Raw genomic sequence first — 19,907 nt, 5'->3', positions numbered from 1 at the left:
AAGGTTATGAACAGTGTAATTCAGCCTCAGACAAATGTTAGGGAGAGGGACCGAGTCAGTGGCTAGGGAACGGAGTTTGTGGCAGGGTCTGAAAATAATGGCTTTGGTCTTCCCAATATTTAATTGGAGAACACTTTTACTCATCCAGAACCAAGCAGTCTGATAATTTAGAGACTATGGAGAGGTCAAGAGAAGTGGTGGTGAGGTAGGTGTCATTAGCATACATGTGGAAACTGATGCTGTGTTTTTGGATGATGTTGCCAAGGGGCAGCATGTAAATGAGAAATAGTGAAGGGAGCCAAGGATTGATGCTTGGGTGACCCCAGAGGTTAATGATGTGGGAGCGGGAAGTGAAGCCATTGTAGGCGATTCTCTGGCAACGATTAGATAGATAAGAATGGAACCAGGTGAGTGTAGAGTCCCACCCAGCTGGATGACGGTGGAGCGGTGTTGGAGAAGGATGGAGTGGTCAACAGTATCAAAGGCTGCAGACAAGTCAAGAAGGACAAGGAGGGATAGTTTACCTTTGTCATAGTCACTTGATGAGAGACGTTTCGATACTGTGGCAGGGGTGGAAACCTGATTGGAGGGATTCAAACATGGAGTAAGTTGGAAAGATGGGCATGGATTTGAGAGGCGGTAACACGTTCAAGGACTTTGGAAAGGAAAGAGATGTTGGAGATGGGGCGGTAGTTTGCATGGACAGAAGGGTCAAGGGTTGATTTTTTGAGGAATGGGGTGATGACGGCAGATTTGAGGGACAGTAACTGAGGAGAGAGAACTGTTAATGTCAGCTAGCATGGGAACCAGCAAAGTAAGTTGGGTGGTCAGCTGTTTGGTGGGAATAGGGAATTTAGGAAGTAGATGTAGGAACAGTGGCCTGTAAATTGCTGAAGGGTATATTCGAGAGGTTCATGGGAGAAAACAACCTAAATTATAGTTTTAGCTTGAAAGCTGACCAGATCAAATGGAGTTCAACTGTTAAAACTGATTTTTGGGAAAAGGCTTTAAGCTAACAGAAGCACAGCTAACCATCACCCAGGCATTTGACCATGAAATTTCCCAGATAATTTAGCCATAAAATCTTTAAGCTAAATGGCGAACTAATTAAAGCCATAAAAATTCTAGGTTAATTGCACCAAAGAGATATGCATTTATAACCACAGGCATTCCTTACTAGTGTGAGAAGCCATTATCCCCAACTCAAACCACTTAAGTAACATCTAATGGAACAAAGATGTCACTTCTTCCTATTTCTCTGTAAAAAAAACACTTGAGAAATGCAAGATTAGTAAAGGCGGGGAAGAGCAATAGCGTAAAAATTGTAGACACAAGGTCTTTAAAATTAAGATATAAAAATAGAGGGTTCTGCACCCCTCAGGTTGATCATTGTTAAGACAATCGGTAGTCAGCAGTAGACAGTCTGTAATAATCTTTTTAGAGTGCAAGAACCTTTACCTAGCAACAACAGCTTACATTTATAGAGCACCTTTAACGTAGTTAAACATCCCAGGTGCTTCACAGGAGTGTAATCAGACAAAAATTGATAGTCAAAAATGGAGATATTAGGATGGACGACTAAAAATTTGGTCAAAGAGGTAGATTTTAAGGAGCACCTTAAAAAGGAGAAAGCAGGAGAGAGATTTAGGGAGGGAATACCAGAGCTTAGGACCGAGATGGCTCAAGGCACGGCTGTCAATTGTGGGACGAAGGCCAGAGTTAGAGGAACACAGACTTCTCAAAGGGCTGCAGGATGGGAGGACAATAGTGAGATATGAAGGGGAGACCATGGAGGGATTTGAACACAAGGGTAAGAATTTTAAAATCTGAGCATTGGTGGACAGCGAGCTAATGGAGGTCAGCGAGCACAGGTGATGGGTTAACGGGACTTGGAAATACGGATACGGATAGCACGGTTTTCGATGACCGAGTTTATGAAGAGTGTAGATGAATGGCTGGCCAGGATAGCATTGGAATAGTCAAATTGGTAGGTAACAAGACCTTGGATGATGGTTTCAGCAGCAGATGGGCTATTGCAGTGGTGGATACTGGCGATGTTATGGAAGTAGGAAGAATAAGGAGACCACACACTCATCAGAAACTAAGTGTCTAAACGGGGTAAAGGGCAGAGGGATCTAGGGGTACAGATACAAAAATCACAAAGTAGCAACACAGGTTAATAAAGCTATAAAAATAAAGCAAATAAAACACAGGTTTTATTAAACTTGTACAGAACCTTGGTTAGACTACATTTGTACTGTGAACATATAATAAAAAGGATATAGAAGCACTTTAGAAGGCGCAAAAAAAGTTTTACTAGGATGATAACAAATGGAGAGGTTATACCCATCAGGAAAGATTGAATAGACTGGGGCTCTTGTCTCTTATGAGTGGTCAGGGATAGAAGGAATTGATTAGAGATGGCCTGATCTGTGATTGAGATCATGGGAATAAAGGGGCCACATGAGATGGCAAGATTGAGGGGGTGGAAGAGTTTATATAGAGGGAGAGGTTAAGGTAGGACTGCAGTAAAAAGTTCTAAACAACTAACATCTTTGTGAAGTAAACTGAATAAATACAGTATGATCTGTTAAAAATACAAATCCTTAGGCATATTAGATCTTGGACAAAGATCATAAAACAAGAAGCAATCTGTGGAAAGAAACTTTCCAGCTCCAAGCAATGCATGTTAAAAATTACACCTTAGCACAAGAGGATGTTAAATGCTCCAACAATGTTGAAAAAAAATTGCAGTTGTAAAAGACAAAGGATACAAAATAATTCACATTACTTCAAGTTGTAAGAAACTATCTTACCCAATCCCATTCAATCTCTATATATCAGATTTACCTACCTATAGTTTTCTGTCGCACTATACTTCTTGCCTTTTCTGTTCCTGGAGAACCAGCAGTGGTAGCACTTCGCTGCCTCATTTGCACTTGTCCAGGTTGATCACGACTCCAACCTCGTGAAAATGATTTATCAACTGCTGACCTCTGACACCCATGACTACCACCTAAATTCCAATAACAAGCAGCCCAAGTATTAACCTTTTTAATTACTGGATGATTTAATTGCTGAATGACAACAAAGGTACATTAACTTCTATATGGATGGCTAAACTATAGTTTTAAAATTATGGTCAGTCTCAACCTTCCCCACCCCACTGTCAATAAAGCAGACAGAATTTTGCTGCATTTCAGCAACATTTACAAAAGGTGGATAAGTTAGTTAATTTTCCTTTCAGCGTTTTGATCGTCCTTTGAATTATATACATTTACATACTGTAATATTGGAGCCTACTTTGGTTCAAGCTCAACTTACACGAGATGAGAGGTCACAACATTGTGGACAAGGACGCTGCATGATGTCTCCTGCTTCCTATAAAACCCTGAGGATCTATGCTATTGTGTCAGCTAATTTTGACCTGAAGCTAAATTGAAACCATCAAATCTCTCACTGCATAGCTACCATTATGTCAAGTGCGATCACTATCACCTTTGGGCCAGAAGATTATGGGTTTAACGCTCACTCCAGATATTGAGTACATACACTTGACTGATACTTTCATGCAGTACCGTAGTAGGCAGTGTTCCATTGTCTGAAGTGCCATCTTTCATTAAGTGCGCCTTGGGATTTTTTTTTTTTTACAAAAAAAATGTTCGCGTCCTGACCAACATTAATTCCTAAACTAACACCATCAAAACAGCTTAGCTGGTCATTCATCTCATTGCTGTTTGTGGGACCTAGCTGTGTGCAAATTTGCTAAATTGTGTGCCTACAAAACAACAGTGACTGAAATTCAAAAAATAGTTCATTGGCTGTGAGAAACTTTGGAACATCCTGAAGAGATTAAAGGCAATATATAAATGCAAGTCTTTATAAAAGTCAACTCAGATACCTATAAATATAGCCCACTGGGAACAGAGTGCAAAATGCCCCATGAAAGTTGCTGTTTGTAGTATGGGATCTGGAGGAAGCATTCTGATGCTCCTGTAGGTAACACATTAAGGCTTTGGGTAAATTGTACATTGAAAATCTCTTCAAATTTGGAACTTTGGTCCAGCAAAGCCTCCTTAAGCAGTACCTCAATAAAGTCCTTTTTAAGTTGCCTGTGAGTTGATGGGAAAGGTCCAAGTGGACCCCTCTATAACGCAGGAAACACAATGTCTATGTTTAAGAGTATCCATACATTTGTTAACGGAGTCAAACTGTTTACAGTGCTCTGCCATTCTTCTACAGTCTGCTGCAGAAATCTGACCACCTTTTGCAGAGAGTACCATATATGCCTAGATTCCATTCAAACGTTAGAGATTTAATGGCAGGCCTGAGGAGGTAGTTCATGACCACAATGCATGTTACCCTAGAATAAATACATATGATCACATATGCAACCTTTGTAAATTTTATGTTTGCACCCTAAACACCACTGCAAATGAAAGATCAGAAATGTCCAATTGGGAGTGGTCAGATATGCTGAGGTCAAAGACTCTCGACAAGTGTGATCAGTCTTTCAATTGACTTTTTGTTTCTCAATTTTATCCTGAAATACAGGATCCAAGGTTTAGTCCCTTTTTAGAGATGCAGCTTAATAGTCAATTGAGTATTTGCCAGAACATAACAATTTTATATATCAAATGTGTGATTGTGAATAAATGCTGTATAAAATGCAACAGCCCAAAGCCTTTTGTAAAGTTAGCAGCACACTGTCCCAACTGTAACTCGGGTCTTGGTCCTTTAAAGGTTGCAGGAGAAATAGGCCATGTGTGAGGCTGCCTACCTACATCACAATAATTATGTGCATGCTAAGCACTGCTTCATGAGAATCAATCCATTTACACTATAGGGCTAGAAATTCGTGTTTTCGCGATTTTGGCCGTTTTTGGGCGATAATTGCGGCGGATTTTTTTTACCGCAGGGGTACTGTTAACGCTCCGGACCTAGCAAAATTCGCCAAACGGTGACCAGCGATAGTAATAAATCCGGCGTTGCACAACTGAATGTGTGCGCCAGAGCCGAAATTTGCGCATGCACTATTTCTTTCCACTGATTTTTTTGTTGCCATTTTTTTCTTCTTCCTGCGCTTCTGGCCAGCTGTCAGGGAGCACCTGCGCATGCGCAGTACACCCAGGGCTGAATCAGCCCTTTTCAGATAGCAGGCACGATGGAAGAAGCAGATGGGAGCAGGCAGAGAGCGAAAAAAATTCAGTAATGCAGCGAACAAGGGCCTTATCACAGCTGTGGAGAGGAGATGGGGGGGGGGGATTTGTATAGGAGAGGTACAAGTAAACCCCTCTCAGCGGTTTTTAGGTGCCTTTGGTCCAGCATTTCGGAGGAGGTGTCTTTCGTGGACGACATCAGAAGGACCCCACACCCAGTGCCACAAGAGGTTCAATGAACATTGCAGGATCATCAAAGTAGCATTTTTATTGATGCACTCCTTCATTACTTAAATCATAAATCTAATACATGTTGGTATAGGTAGGCTTAGTATTGCACCTTTTTGCCATGAATGATCATTACACATTATTAAGACTGCTTTCTGAGATCGTAAAAGATGTTTCTGCACTTCGAAAAAAGGCAAAAGGGGTGGTGTGGCATTATTAGTAAAGGATGAAATCAGAGCAATAGAGAGAAAGGAAACTGGCTCAGAAAATCAAGATGTAGAATCAGTCTGGGTGGAGCTAAGGGGCAGAAAACATTGGTGGGAGTTGTCTATAGGCCTCCAAACAGTAGTGGTAATGTAGGGTATGGTATGGTATCAAACAGGAAATTAGAGATGCATGTAACAAGGGTACTACGGTAATCGTAGGTGACTTTAATCTACATATAGACTGGCCAAACCAAATTAGTAATAATACTGTGGAGGATGAATTCCTGGAATGTGTACGAGATGGTTTTTTAGACCAGTACATTGAGGGGCCTACTAGGGAACAGGCTATCCTAGATTGGGTAGCGTGCAATGAGAAGGGGTTAATTAATAGTCTTGTTGTGCGAAGTCCTTTAGGGAAGAGTGACCATAACATGACTGAATTCTTTATTAAGATGGAAAGTGAAGTAGTTCAATCCGAAGCTAGGATCCTAAATCTAAACAAAGGAAATTACGAAGGTACGAACAATGAATTTGCTACGATAGATTGGGAAGATTCATTAAAAGGCATGACGGTGGATAGGCAATGGCTAACATTTAAGGAACGAATGCATGAATTGCAACAGTTATACATTCTTTCTGGCGCAAAAACACAAAAAGAAAAGTGGCCCAACCATGGCTAACAAAAGAAATTAAGGATAGTATTAGATCCAAAGAGGAGTCATACAAAGTTGCCAGAAAAAGTTGCAACCCTGAGGATTGGGAGCAGTTTAGAATTCAGCAAAAAAGGACCAAGAGATTGATTAAGAGGGGAAAAATAAGAGTATGGGAGTAAACTTGCAAGGAACATAAAAACCAACTGTAAAAGTTTCTACAAGTACGTAAAAAGAAAAAGATTAGTAAAGGCAAATGTAGGTCTTTTACAGTCAAAAATAGGAGAATTTATAATGGGGAACAAGGAAATGGCAGAACAATTAAATAAATACTTCGGTTCTGTCTTCACGGAAGAGGACACAAATAACATCCCAGAAATGCGAGGGAACCAAGGGTCTGGTGAGCAAGAGGAATTAAAGGAAATGATTATTAGTAAGAAAATAGTGCTGGAGAAACTAATGGGACTGAGGGCCGATAAATCCCCAGGGCTTGATAATCTACATCCCAGAGTACTAAAAGAGGTAGCCATGAAACTAGTGGGGGATGATGGATGCATTGGTTGTCATCTTCCAAAATTCTATAGATTATGGAACAGTTCCTGCAGATTGGAGGGTGGCAAATGTAATACCACTATTTAAAAAAGGAGGGAGAGAGAAAAAACAGGGAACTACAGACCGGTTAGCCTAACATCAGTAGTAGGGAAAATGCGAGAGTCTATTATAAAGGATGTGATAACGGGACACTTAGAAAACATCAATGGGATTAGACAAAGTCAACATGGATTTTGAAAGGAAAATCATGTTTGACAAACCTATTGGAGATTTTTGAGGATGTAACTGTTAGTAGAGTAGAGTAGAGTAGATAAGGGAGTACTTTATTTGGATTTTCAGAAGGCCTTTGATAAAGTCCCACATAAGAGGTTAGTGTGCAAAATTAAAGCACATAGGATTGGGGGTAATATACTGGCATGGATTGAAAATTGGTTAACTGATAGGAAACAGAGAATAGGAATAAACAGGTCTTTTTCGGGGTGGCGGGCAGTGACTAGTGGGGTACCACAGGGATCAGTACTTGGGCCCCAGCTATTCACAATATATGTATGTGTATGTATATATATATAATATATATATATAAAAAAATGATTTGGATGAGGGAACCAAATGTAATATTTCCAAGTTTGCTGATGACACAAAACTAGGTGGGATTGTGAGTTGAGAAGGATGCAAAGACGCTGCAAGGCGATTTAGATATGTTGAGTGAGTGGGCAAACACATGACAGATGCAGTATAACGTGGATAAATGTGAAGTTATCCACTTTGGTAGGAAAAACATAAAGACAAAGTATTACTTAAATGATGATAGCTTGGGAAATGTCGATGTACAAAGGGACCTGGGTGTCCTTGTTCACCAGTCATTGAAAGGAAACATGCAGGTGCAGCAAGCAGTTAAGAAGGCAAATGGTATGTTGGCCTTCATGCCAAGAGGATTTGAGTACAGGAGCAAGGATGTCTTACTACAGTTATACAGGGCCTTGGTGAGACCACACCTGGAGTATTGTGTGCAGTTTTGGTCTCCTTACCTAAGAAAGGATATACTTGCCATAGAGGGAGTGCAACGAAGCTTCACCAGACTGATTCCTGGGATGGCAGGACTGTCATATGAGAGATTGGCCTGTATTCACTAGAGTTTAGAAGAATGAGAGAGGATCTCATTAAAACGTATAAAATTCTGACGGGGCTGGACAGACTAGATGCAGGGAGGCTGTTTCCCCTGACTGGGAAGTCGAGAACAAGGGGTCACATTCTCAGGATACAAGGTAGGAAATTTAGCACTGAGATGAGGAGAAATTTCTTCACCCAGAGGGTGGTGAACCTGTGGAATTCTCTGCCACAGAAGGCTGTGGAGGCGAAGTCACTGAATATATTTAAGAAGGAGATAGATAGATTTCTAGACACAAAAGGCATCAAGGGGTAAGGTGTTGAGAAAGAGGATCAGCCATGATCATATTGAATGGTGGTGCAGGCTCGAAGGGCCAAATGGCCTACCACTGCTCCTATTTTCTATGATGTCTTCCTCATGAACCACATGCAACTTCCAGGGCCATTAAACAGAGGACTGTATTAAATGCACACAGTATGGCTATCTGTGTGTGCCACAAGAGCAGAGGGCCCTCTGATAACTATTCCCATTGTTATCTTTGCAGGGAAAGATGTCCCACAACTGCTGGGAGCAGAGACGGGCAGGCGGCGGCTCACCCAGAACAATGCCTCCAACAGACTTGGAGGAAAGAGTGGCTGGTCTGATCGGTGCCTCAGGGAGGTCAACTACCTGTGGGGGTGCTGAGCCCCCGTTCAAAACTGAGGGCAAGTCCTGCAAAATTATCGAGCTGGGTTGGGGCAATGTGATGTAGTGCCTATGGACTGGGGTTCGAGCAATGTGATGTCGTGTTTGTGGACTAAGGATCGGGCAATGTGATGCAGTGTCTCTCGACTACATATAATGCAGTAGCGGCAGTCTTTCAAATGAGCCTGTGCTATGTGACCGTACTCAGGTCACCCTGCCCCCTCCCCTGCTGCTAGCCACTCGTCTGTTGATTTCTATTTCCAGATGAGGAGTCGCATGCGCCACATCCTCGAATGGTGAGCATTGGTGGTTCAGGGGTAGAATTCTCGCCTGCCATGCGGGAAACCTGGGTTCGATTCCTGGCCAATGTAGTTGTTATTTCATTGCGAGAGGGATGGAGTACAAAAGCAGGGAGGTCCTGCTGCAACTGTACAGGGTATTGGTAAGGCCGCAGCTGGAGTACTGCGTGCAGTTATGGTCACCTTACTTAAGGAAGAATATACTGGCTTTGGAGGGGGTACAGAAACGATTCACGAGGTTGATCCCGGAGATGAGGGGGTTACCTTATGATGATAGACTGGGTCTTTACTCGTTGGAGTTCAGAAGGATGAGGGGTGATCTTATAGAAACATTTAAAATAATGAAAGGGATAGACAAGATAGAGGCGGAGAGGTTGTTTCCACTGGTCGGGGAGACTAGAACTAGGGGACACAGCCTCAAAATATGTGGGAGCCAATTTAAAACCGAGTTGAGAAGGAATTTCTTCTCCCAGAGGGTTGTGAATTTGTGGAATTCTCTGCCCAAGGAAGCAGTTGAGGCTAGCTCATTGAATGTATTCAAGTCACAGATAGATAGATTTTTAAGCAATAAGGGAATTAAGGGTTATGGGGAGCGGGCGGGTAAGTGGAGCTGAGTCCACGGCCAGATCAGCCATGATCTTATTGAATGGCGGAGCAGGCTCGAGGGGCTAGATGGCCTACTCCTGTTCCTAATTCTTGTGTTCTTGTGGAAGCCTCCACCTCAGTCCGTCATGTGAGGGTGGAGGAGGGGGACGAGGGCGACGCCGAGGAACCTCCACGAGAGGAGCAAAGTGATCAACCTATTCCGGGGTGGGTGTGGGGGGGCAGATGCACTTGACACTTCTTTTTGCTGTGGCCACTAGCTCGACCGAGGAAGAAACATTCTCGGGCTTTGAGCCACCCGTGGCCCCGGGTATAAGTGGTGTACAGCAATGCATCAATGGGGTTGAATCTTGTATGCTGTCTCTCCGGAGACCGAGTTGGCTAAGCCAGTCTGCTGACAGACAGGCAGACATACACCTGGACAGCTCCTGGAGGTACTGGGTAGGATTCCCGCAAGCATTGCGGCACTATCCGCAAACATGAGGGAGGGCATGTTGCAGATCGTCGGTGCGAGGCGCAAAACCACCGAGGCTGTCAGCGCCCACGCGCAATTGATGGGTCTCGATCTTTGACACTACATCCCGCGGTGTCACACCCAGACCGACAACACCTGTGAGAGTGGTGAGGCCGAGCAAGAGGCTCGTCATTCAGAAGCTGGGCCTTCCATACTCCGAGCTCCATTGTCTCTCCCCCCAATACAGCAGAACTCTGGCCGCCATGCTGCGCGAACTCTTGGTGCCAACTTGGGTAGGGTCATGATGCGAGGAAGGGGGGTCAGGATGAAGGGGCGGGGGGGAGGAAAGGAAGAGAGAAGGGGCGAAAGATAAAAGATATATGGTGCAGGGGTTGTTGTTGCTTTTTTAGAAAAAGTTTTAAAAGTTTCCCAATTCTGTTAAGTTATAAAAGTTCACAATAATGTTTAATAAATTTTATTCCAGTTTTGAAATGTTAAATAAATGTTATTCAAGTTACAATGTTTAATAAATGTTATTCAAGTTACAATGTTTAATTCATCTTATTCAAGTTACAATGTTTAATACATCTTATTCAAGTTATTTTGTTCATCATAACCATTCCTGTGGAGTGTCTCATTTGCAGATTAAGAGGGGGAATAGTCAACATGATGGGATAGAGTGGCCAGGCAACGGTCAAACATGCCGTTCGCTCTTCAAGCAATGCATTGAATTATGAGCTGCTGATGCAAGACTTTTGCAGTGGCGAAAGCTCCACGAGGCCTCCCCTGTGATGGTGCTGGCATGGGTTCATAGCCAGGCTCCTCGTCCTCGTCCACCACCTCCCCGCTGTCCCCTCTCCCCCGAAGTGGTCCTGCAGTCCCCCATTGGCAAAACCTGTTCCCTCATGATGGCTAAGTTGTGTAGCATGCACCACACCACAATGAACTCGGAGACCTGCTGAGGAGAGTAATGCAGGCAGCCTCCAGAGTGGTCCAGGCATCAGAAGTGCTGCTTGAGCACTCCAATTGTCTTTTCGACGATATTGCGTGTGGCTGTCATTATAGCGATGCTCAGCTTCTGTCTGAGGGTTCCGTAGGTAGGGGGGTCATGAGCCAGGTGGCGAGGCAGTAACCTTTGTCCCCCAGCATCCAGCTCTGGAACTGCAGCTAACGCTCGAATAGGCATGAGACACTGCTCTCACACAAGATGAAAGCATCATGGATGCTCCCTGGATATTGGGCATTTACTGCCATGATGCTCCGAGTAGGGTCGCAGACAATCTGTACGTTCGGGGAGTGAAATTCCTTTCGGTTTCGGTAAACCTCTGGATTGAGTAAAGGTGCTCGCAGGGCGATGTGCATACAGTCAATGGAAGCCTGAACCTTGAGGAAGCCAGCAATTCGTCCAAAACCTATAGCCCTCTCATTTTGTGCTTCCTTGGTCATTGGGAACTTTATAAAGACCATCCTGTGTGCGTATGGTGCATTCGTCACCTGGCGAATGCAGCGATGTGTAGTGTACTGCGAGATGGAGCATATGTCACTTGTTGATGCCTGAAAGGAGCCGGAGGCATAGAAGGCAAGTGCTGCAGTCGCCTTCACCTCGACGGGCAGTGCAGTCCTGTTGCCGCTGGTAGGCTGTAGGTCTGCCTTTATGAGCTGGCACATGACCACCTCTTTCCGGAAGCGCAGTCACTGTTCCTCGGAGAGCTGCAGGCTGTTCCCTGTAAACTCGTGGGGGTCGGGTAAGGCCTCCTCCCCATAAGTCCACAAGCTCTTCAATTACGCTCAAAATGTTCATCAATAAGCCTTCTTCCAGCTCGACGCTGCATACTAAAAGCAGCCAGGAATAATGGCTGCCATAGTATAGCTCCCATTTTTTTTTTAAATGTCCCTAAATATCCTTTAAAATTAATTATAAAACTTCACGGTGTAAAACGTAGCCTTCCTTCTCCAAATCCTTTTATGCATTGAACTCCTGCTCAGTTTTCAAGATGGCGCCGTCAGCGCCAGGTGTGCCCTAGGTCCGAATGCTTTTTCCAGGCGGGTGATAAAACGGGCGATATCGCCAAATTTACCACCTGGAGCGATAGCGGAGCATTGCATGCCGATTGAAGTCATAAAAATGCTTTAAAAAAAATGAACAGGCGATAACTTTTAGCACCAGCGCAAAACCACTGCCGAAATTTCTGCCCGGGCGCAAAATGTTGTACGACTCGTTTAGCGCCCTAAAAAATATATATCGCTTCGCCCTGGCGGAAAAATGGTCGCAAACCTGTCGAATTTCTAGCCCATAGTTTGTGGAGGATGCAAAAATGTGTTATTGCATTTAACATTTTTACCTACAGGATCGTGTAAAACAAGATCTACTTCTACTGGATCTGTATTCCTCAATTTCACATGGGTTATAGCAGAATCAGTAAAACGACAATGTAGTAAATAGAAGAAAAGGTCTAGACAAAATTTTAATGTCAAAGTAACACTTGATGTTACTCCACCAAGATGATTGTAGGCAGGTTCAGCAGAAAGCAGCTGTGTATTTTTTTAAAAAACTGTATTACCCCACTTCCCAGATTGGGCACAGTGACAAGACACTCGTGTCCATCATGCCAACTATTCCACAGACTGGATAGGTGGAGGAAGGCCAGGCTAGAGGAGATTGCTTCTCCAGCTTGAGAGAGAAAAATTAGGACACATTAAAAAATGGCAAATTTTAATTTTACAATATATGTAGCATCATTTAGAGCACTAGTGTTTTAGGAAATTAAACAGATCTGTGGGAGGTTGCATAGATACATTTGAGGCCATCATAACTGATTTTATTGGCAATAATTGGTTAAAGAGGATAAACAATGAACCATGGTATTCCCAAAAATGACCATCAGCTATCTATCACCAGCTGGCATATTTTTCTTTAACATAAATTGTTATTTTCATGTTTATATGCAACTCTCGTGAAACTGGATTATGGAGCCAAATCTTTTAAAGAAATAATTTTGTTTTAAGTACTTTCCTTGTGTGACTATGCAAAGAGCCTAAAACTCATTGCAAAGCTAACTGGACTCCAGGAGACCTAGCCAAAAAATATATTCTCAGTCGCAGATCTAGGACAAACACTTCGTGGATAGGTCGCAAGAAAGATTCTGCATTACTAATTTTTTCAGAATCATGCAAAGTTTTCACTGGTTTCATTAAACCACATACTTAAAACCACAACACTAAAATAAATTTAGAGGAGAAAATAAATGATTGACATAAGTATTTGTTTCTCAAGTCACATTCAAACTATATTTGATAGTTAACTATACCTTTTCCTTTGTGCTTCTTCTGTTTTTGTTCACTTAATTTATCTAAAGGAAGGTCATGCAAGTCAAGGTTGTACAAGTGCCGGGCCAGCACTTTGGTCAAGGTTTCCATCGTCATTGCCCATTCAGTAATTAGTTCTTCCCAGCATGTAAGTGATGACAACACCACCAACAATTCATCCCACAGCTCTCGGGAAACGTACACATCCAAGTTTGCTTTGATCCAGGCTACTATTAGTGTCTAAACAAAAAAGATAAAAAATTACAGAAAATTAGCAAATTACAGCAGATCCCAACTGTCTACTAGTTTTTGCAGATATTTGGCACTTCCTTTTTAAGAGAGTTAATATTACACCCAACATACTCAATTTGCCCTGTGCTCAACAAATTCCCAACCTGTGTTCAGAACACTTAATTTCCATGTTAATAACTTTTGGATAAAACATACAAGTAAAAATATAGATGTATATTAAAAATGTTATCTTTGTTTATTATTTGGTGGAATGTTTCATAGTTATTTAGCTTTACTCTAAAAAAAATATTAAGTACCACAGCATGGTGTGTTATAAAGCACAAGTGGTCAAACTCAATGATTTTTCTATGGGAAGCGACTAAAAATAATCAGGCAGACACGTTACCGCAACACTCTTAACTGGGCTAAAAGTAAAATTAAGAGTTCTGTGGAACAGTTTATCTATTTGCCACTGTCTCAGGAAAATAGCATGCAGAAACAGGAAAATATGAAATGAATAGGACAGAACAGACAAAAATAAAGATTTGTTGCAGTGAAACCTATTACACTATTACAAGTTGTTTTCAATATTCAGTTAATAGGAAGTGAATTTCCTGTTCTCATTCTAAAGATAGAATAAAAAGGAGAGAAAAATAAGAGGATAAAAAGATAAAGCAGGGAAGAGAAAAAAAGAGGAAAAAGAGACAGAGACATACTTTTTCCTTCCCAATTTTCGTAATGACTGATTTCAACATTTACTACTCATACTTAATTTCTGAATGCTTTAGGATTCAAAAGCTTCATTTGTTTCCACAGAATAAGCTTAATTTTCTTTTATTTTGAAGCATCTTTCCCTGTGAAACGGCAGATAATCTCTTATAGGGGAAAAAGTTGTCTTTATCCTTTGAAACTCTTCCAAAAGTATTGATGCAAATCAGTTTCATTCATTCTGGCTTTAAAAGGTTACTAAAAAGTTATCTCTAATCGTGTATTCAGTCCTTCTACCTCCCTCTCAAAAATCCCTTTACTTCCTGTTCAATATCTTTATACACTTGTACACTAAGCGAATAATTTTTGGACATGGAGGGAATTTAGGGAATATGGGGTTAGGGTGGGAAAGTAGTGTTGAGGTAGAAGATCGACCATGATCTTATTGAATAGTGGAATAGGCTCGAGGGGCCTTATGGCCTAATCCTGCTCCGATTTCTTATGTCCTTAAAGTGCCTCGAAATGATGTTTTATATGATGAGCACTACATAAATATAAAGTTGTTGTACACAGAATAAAATGTAGTAGGAAAGAGTAACAAGTTCATATGCATTATGAACCACAATTTTTATAAGAACATAAGAAATAGGAGCAGGAGTAGGCCATATGGCCCCTCGAGCCATTTAACACGATCGTGGTTGATCCGAACAGGGACTCAGGTCCACTTCCCTGCCCGCTCCCCCTAATCCCTTATTCCCTTATCGTTGAAGAAACTGTCTATTTCTGTCTTAAATTTATTCAATGTCCCAGCTTCCACAGCTCTCTGAGGCAGCAAATTCCAGATTTAGAACCCTCTGAGAAGAAATTTCTCCTCATCTCAGATTTAAATGGGCGGCCCCTTATTCTAAGATTATGCCCTCTAGTTCTAGTCTCCCCTATCTGTGGAAACATCCTCTCTGCATCCACCTTGTCAAGCCCCCTCATAATCTTATACATTTCGATAAGATCACCTCTCATTCTTCTGAATTCCAATGAGTAGAGGCCCAATCTGTTCAACCATTCTTCATAAGTCAACCCTCTGATCTCCGGAATCAACCTCGTGAACCTTCTCTGAACTGCCTCCAAAGCAAGTATATCCTTTCGTAAATATAGAAACCAAAACTGCACGCAGTATTCCAGGTGTGGCCTCACCAATACCCTGTATAACTGTAGCAAGACTTCTCTGCTTTTATACTCCATCCCCTTTGCAATAAAGGCCAAGATACCATTGGCCTTCCTGATCACTTGCTGTACCTGCATACTAACCTTTTGTGTTTCATGCACAAGTACCCCCAGGTCCCACTGTACTGCAGCACTTTGCAATCTTTCTCCATTTAAATAATAACTTGCTCTTTGATTTTTTTCTGCCAAAGTGCATGACCTCACACTTTCCAACATTGTACTCCATCTGCCAAATTTTTGCCCACTCAATTAGCCTATGTCCTTTTGCAGATTTTTTGTGCCCTCCTCACATATTGCTTTTCCTCCCATCTTTGTATCGTCAGCAAACTTTACCCTCGGTCCCTTCTTCCAAGTCGTTAATATAGATTGTAAATAGTTGGGGTCCCAGCACTGATCCCTGTGGCACCCCACTAGTTACTGATTGCCAACCCGAGAATGAATCATTTATCCCAACTCTCTGTTTTCTGTTAGTTAGCCAATCCTCTATCCATGCTAATATATTACCCCCAATCCCATGAACTTTTATCTTGTGCAGTAACCTTTTATGTGGCACCTTGTCAAATGCACCACATCCACTGGTTCCCCTTTATCCACCCTTTCGTTACATCCTCAAAGAATTCCAGCAAATTTGTCAAACATGACTTCCCCTTCATAAATCCATGCTGATTCGGCCTGACTGAATTTTACTTTTCCAAATGTCCTGCTACTGCTTCTTTAATAATGGACTCCCAACATTTTCCCAACCACAGATGTTAGACTAACTGGTCTGTAGTTTCCTGCTTTTTATCTGCCTCCTTTTTTTAAATACAGGCGTTACATTTGCAGTTTTCCAATCTGCTGGGACCTCCCCAGAATCCAGGGAATTTTGGTAAATTACAACCAATGCATCCACAATCCCTGCCGCTACTACTCTTAAGACCCTAGGATGCAAGCCATCAGGTCCAGGGGATTTATCTGCCTTTAGTCCCATTATCTTACTGAGTACCACCTCCTTAATGATTGTGATTGTGTTAAGTTCCTCCCCTGCTTATAGCCCCTTGACTATCCACTGTTGGGATATTGTTAGTGTCCTCTACCATAAAGAGTGATACAAAATATTTGTTCAGAGTTTCTGCCATCTCCATGTTCCCCATTACTAATTCCCTGGTCTCGTCCTCTACGGGACTAACATTTACTTTTCCTTTTTATGTACCTATAGAAATTCTTGCTGTCTGTTTTTATATTATGTGATAGTTTACTTTCATAGTTTATCTTCCCTTTCTAAATCATTTTTTTAGTCACCCTTTGCTGGCTTTTAAAAGCTTCCAAATCTTCTGTCCTCTCACTAGTTTTGGCCACACTGTATGCCCTTGTTTTTAATTGGACACCGTCCTTTATTTCTTTAGCCACGGATGGCTATCTTTTCTCTGACACCCTTTCCTCCTCAGTGGAATATAGTTTTCTTGAGAGTTGTGAAATATCTCCTTAAATGTACACCACTGTTCATCAACCGTCCTACACTTGAATCTACTTTCCCAATCCACTTTAGCCAACTGTGCCCTCATACCTTCATAGTCTCCTTTATTTAAGCTTAGTACGCTGGTTAGAGATCCAACTTTCTCACCCTCCATCTGAATTTGAAATTCAACCATGCTATGATCACTCATTCCAAGGGGATCCTTTACTAGGAGATTGTTTATTAATCCTGTCTCATTACACAGGACCAGATCTAAGATAGCCTGCCCCCTGGTTAGTTCTGTTACATACTGCTCAAGGAACCCGTCCCTTATGCACTCTATGAACTCTTCAAGGCTACCCTGACCAAGTTGATTTGTCCAATCAATATGGAGGTTAAAATCACCCATGATTATTACTGTTCCCTTTTTACAAGCCCCCACTATTTCCTGGTTTATGCTCCGACCAGAGTTGCTACTGTTAGAGATCCTATAGATTATGCCCACCAGTGATTTTTTTCCCCTCACTATTCCTTATCTCCACCCAAACTGTTTCAACATCCTGATCATTTGAGCCAATATTGTTTCTCACTATTGCAGTGATTCCACCTTTTATCAATAGAGCTACCCCATCTCCTTTTTCTTTCTGTCTGTCCTTCCAGATTGTCAAATAACTCATGATATTTAATTCCCAGTCCTGGTCACTTTGCAACCACGTCTCTGTAATGTCTATCAGATCATACCCATTTGTCTCAATTTGTGCCATTAACTCATCTATTTTGTTACAAATGCTATGTGCATTTAGACAAAGTGCCTTTAAATTTGTTTTTTTTACCCTTTTTTCCTGCTAGCACCTTGTGAAACAGTACAAGCACATTCATAACAAGCACATTCATATGCTATTAGACAACACAAATTAAAGTGATGTGAATACAACATTACTTGAGTAAGAGGGGGGCATAATTTGGAGCAATTGATAGAAATCTCAAGTCAGGCTCAACCAAGAATGGTATAAACTCTAATCCTATTAAAAGTCTTTTTTATTTGCATTTCAAACCTATTTTAAATGTCCAAATCAGCCTCTTACCCTGGCACAATTTACAATATTTACCAAGTGACTCAATGCATTCTATTCTGTATGGGCTCTACAGAAGCAGCCATGTCATCGATGCAACTTAGAATATTTAACCTATTCTTCAAGATGTGGTTGTCCTCCAAAATCCAAATATTCTGGAGAGAAAATGTTGCAGAAATTCTCAAATATCGGAGGTAATATTCAACTTTGGCAGGGATGAGAAAAGTGGCAGTGGATGATTGGCTACCCGTTATACACCCCACCCAATTTTCCATTCCTTGATCCACTACAGCCAGTTTTACGTCCCGCCAGTGTTGAATTATCCCACAAAGCTCTGCAAGTCCTAGGGTATGGACTCAGATTAATACTTTCAAATGCCTTGAGTGTCTAAACATACAAGCAAACCTGATCCTTATCCAGTGTTGGAGAAAGAGAATGCCTCTCCAATTATAGAATTAATCCTTCTATTTACCAATTCAGCTATCTCAACGAAGCAAAATAGGATTCTTTATTTCAACCCAAATGTGCACAAAATATTAAATACCAGTTATTAAACAGTATACTTCAAAAAAGAAAATTGATCCAGATACACGCTTTACCCGAAAGAGTGGTGTAGCAAGCCTTCCTGCTAACACAGAATTTTTCCTTCCTTGAGATAGTGGTGGTGCTTGCAGAGGTCGCTTCATAACAGATTCTGTAATTCTCAACATAATCAACAACAACTGCTCCCTGCAAGAAAAAGTAGAAATGTAATAAGTCATAGATATTTTGCATTATGACACCCAAGATTCAAATTTCACCTCCAAGCAGGTTTTCAGATTCTTGAACTATAGGTGCAAGATTTAACTAAAAAAAATGAACTAAGTTACTATGCCCTATGATACAATTTATATGCAAAATTTATGTCTCACGTGGATTCAACTTGGTATCAAATAGTAGTACAATACCATCAAATCTCATTCCTCTTCAGTTGTACCACATCTTGACTAATCATGGAAATCAATCTATCAATTAGTCTACAACAAACCCAGACATGAGGTGAGGAAAACCTCCAGTGGTAGGAAACTATGGGATCATAGGTCCAGCCACCTGCTACATTTACCATATGTAATTTCCACTGTTCCCCCTGCCCCGCCCCCCCAAGCTGCGGGCCGTACAATTTCCTCGAGGCTGCCGTGCACTAGGTGTTGCCAGCGCGGTCTCCAGAGTGCAGGCGCTCTTTTCAATCACGTCCCATAGCCCCGTTCTTTCGGCTCCAGGAGCGGATTTCAGTGCCTGCTCGAGACACAATTCAGCGCCTTCGTGCTAGCCGCCGCAACGGCCTAACCCAGAGCCCCATGGTACTGAATGCAAACTGCGTGAGGGGGAGAGACAGAGAGAAAAGAGGGGATGGGAAGAACGGGGGGAGAAGACGGGAGGGGGGGAGGGAAAGAGAGAGGACGAGGGGGTAGAGGGGGCAGAAGATGGGGGCCTGGCGAGGGGCAGTGGAGGGCCGGAGAGACTGTGGGGGGGGGGGGGGGGGGGGAGGGGGGCAGGCAAGCGGTAGAGACTGGGGAGGGAAGGGCCAGAGAGACTGGGGGAGGGCCGGAGAAACGGGTGGAGTGAGTTTGTACGACGAACTAAAAGCCTTTAATTAATTCTACTATAAACAAACTTGCAGAATGGGCATGTAATGACAAATTAAGTGAGGTGGTGCATTTTGGTAGGAGGAATAAGGAGGCTACCTACTCCTCGGTAAAGAAGAATCTAAATGGGGTAGAGGTGCAAAGGGATCTAGGGGTATAGCTTCTCAAATCATTAAAAGTAGTAATGCAGGTTAAAAAAAGCCATAAAAGTATAAATAAAGCACTGAGTTCATTTCTAGAGCTGTATAAAAATGTGTCTGATTGTCTCATGATTTGAGACAGTGGGGTGGCATTACTGTATGTATGCTTTTAAGTGGTTGCTGTTGTTGTAAAAGTTGTTGTTGCAAAAGTTGCCGATTGACAAA

The 19,907-nt window shown here is 42.1% G+C and overlaps 1 protein-coding gene and 1 non-coding gene across 9 annotated transcripts in view; one reads left to right on the top strand and one right to left on the bottom strand.

Moving 5' to 3' along the window:
• ralgapa1 (Ral GTPase activating protein catalytic subunit alpha 1) overlaps window positions 1-19,907 on the bottom strand; it is a 298,072-nt gene that overhangs the window by 178,723 nt on the left and 99,442 nt on the right. For all 8 annotated transcript variants that reach the window (XM_070879109.1, XM_070879113.1, XM_070879112.1 and 5 more), the window contains exons 14-16: window positions 18,517-18,646; window positions 13,252-13,489; window positions 2,855-3,016 (exon numbers count right to left, since the gene is read on the bottom strand). In XM_070879109.1, the coding sequence (XP_070735210.1) occupies window positions 2,855-3,016; window positions 13,252-13,489; window positions 18,517-18,646 (530 nt within the window). The remainder of the gene's footprint in view (window positions 1-2,854; window positions 3,017-13,251; window positions 13,490-18,516; window positions 18,647-19,907) is intronic.
• Window positions 8,888-8,958, top strand: trnag-gcc (transfer RNA glycine (anticodon GCC)). The gene has a single exon. It is a non-coding gene; the product is annotated as a tRNA-Gly (tRNA).

The sequence above is a fragment of the Pristiophorus japonicus genome, chromosome 4 (genome assembly GCF_044704955.1).
Source record: "Pristiophorus japonicus isolate sPriJap1 chromosome 4, sPriJap1.hap1, whole genome shotgun sequence".
Taxonomy (NCBI): domain Eukaryota; kingdom Metazoa; phylum Chordata; class Chondrichthyes; family Pristiophoridae; genus Pristiophorus; species Pristiophorus japonicus.
Note: the sequence above shows the minus strand (reverse complement) of the source record. Positions and strands in the feature narration are given on the sequence as shown.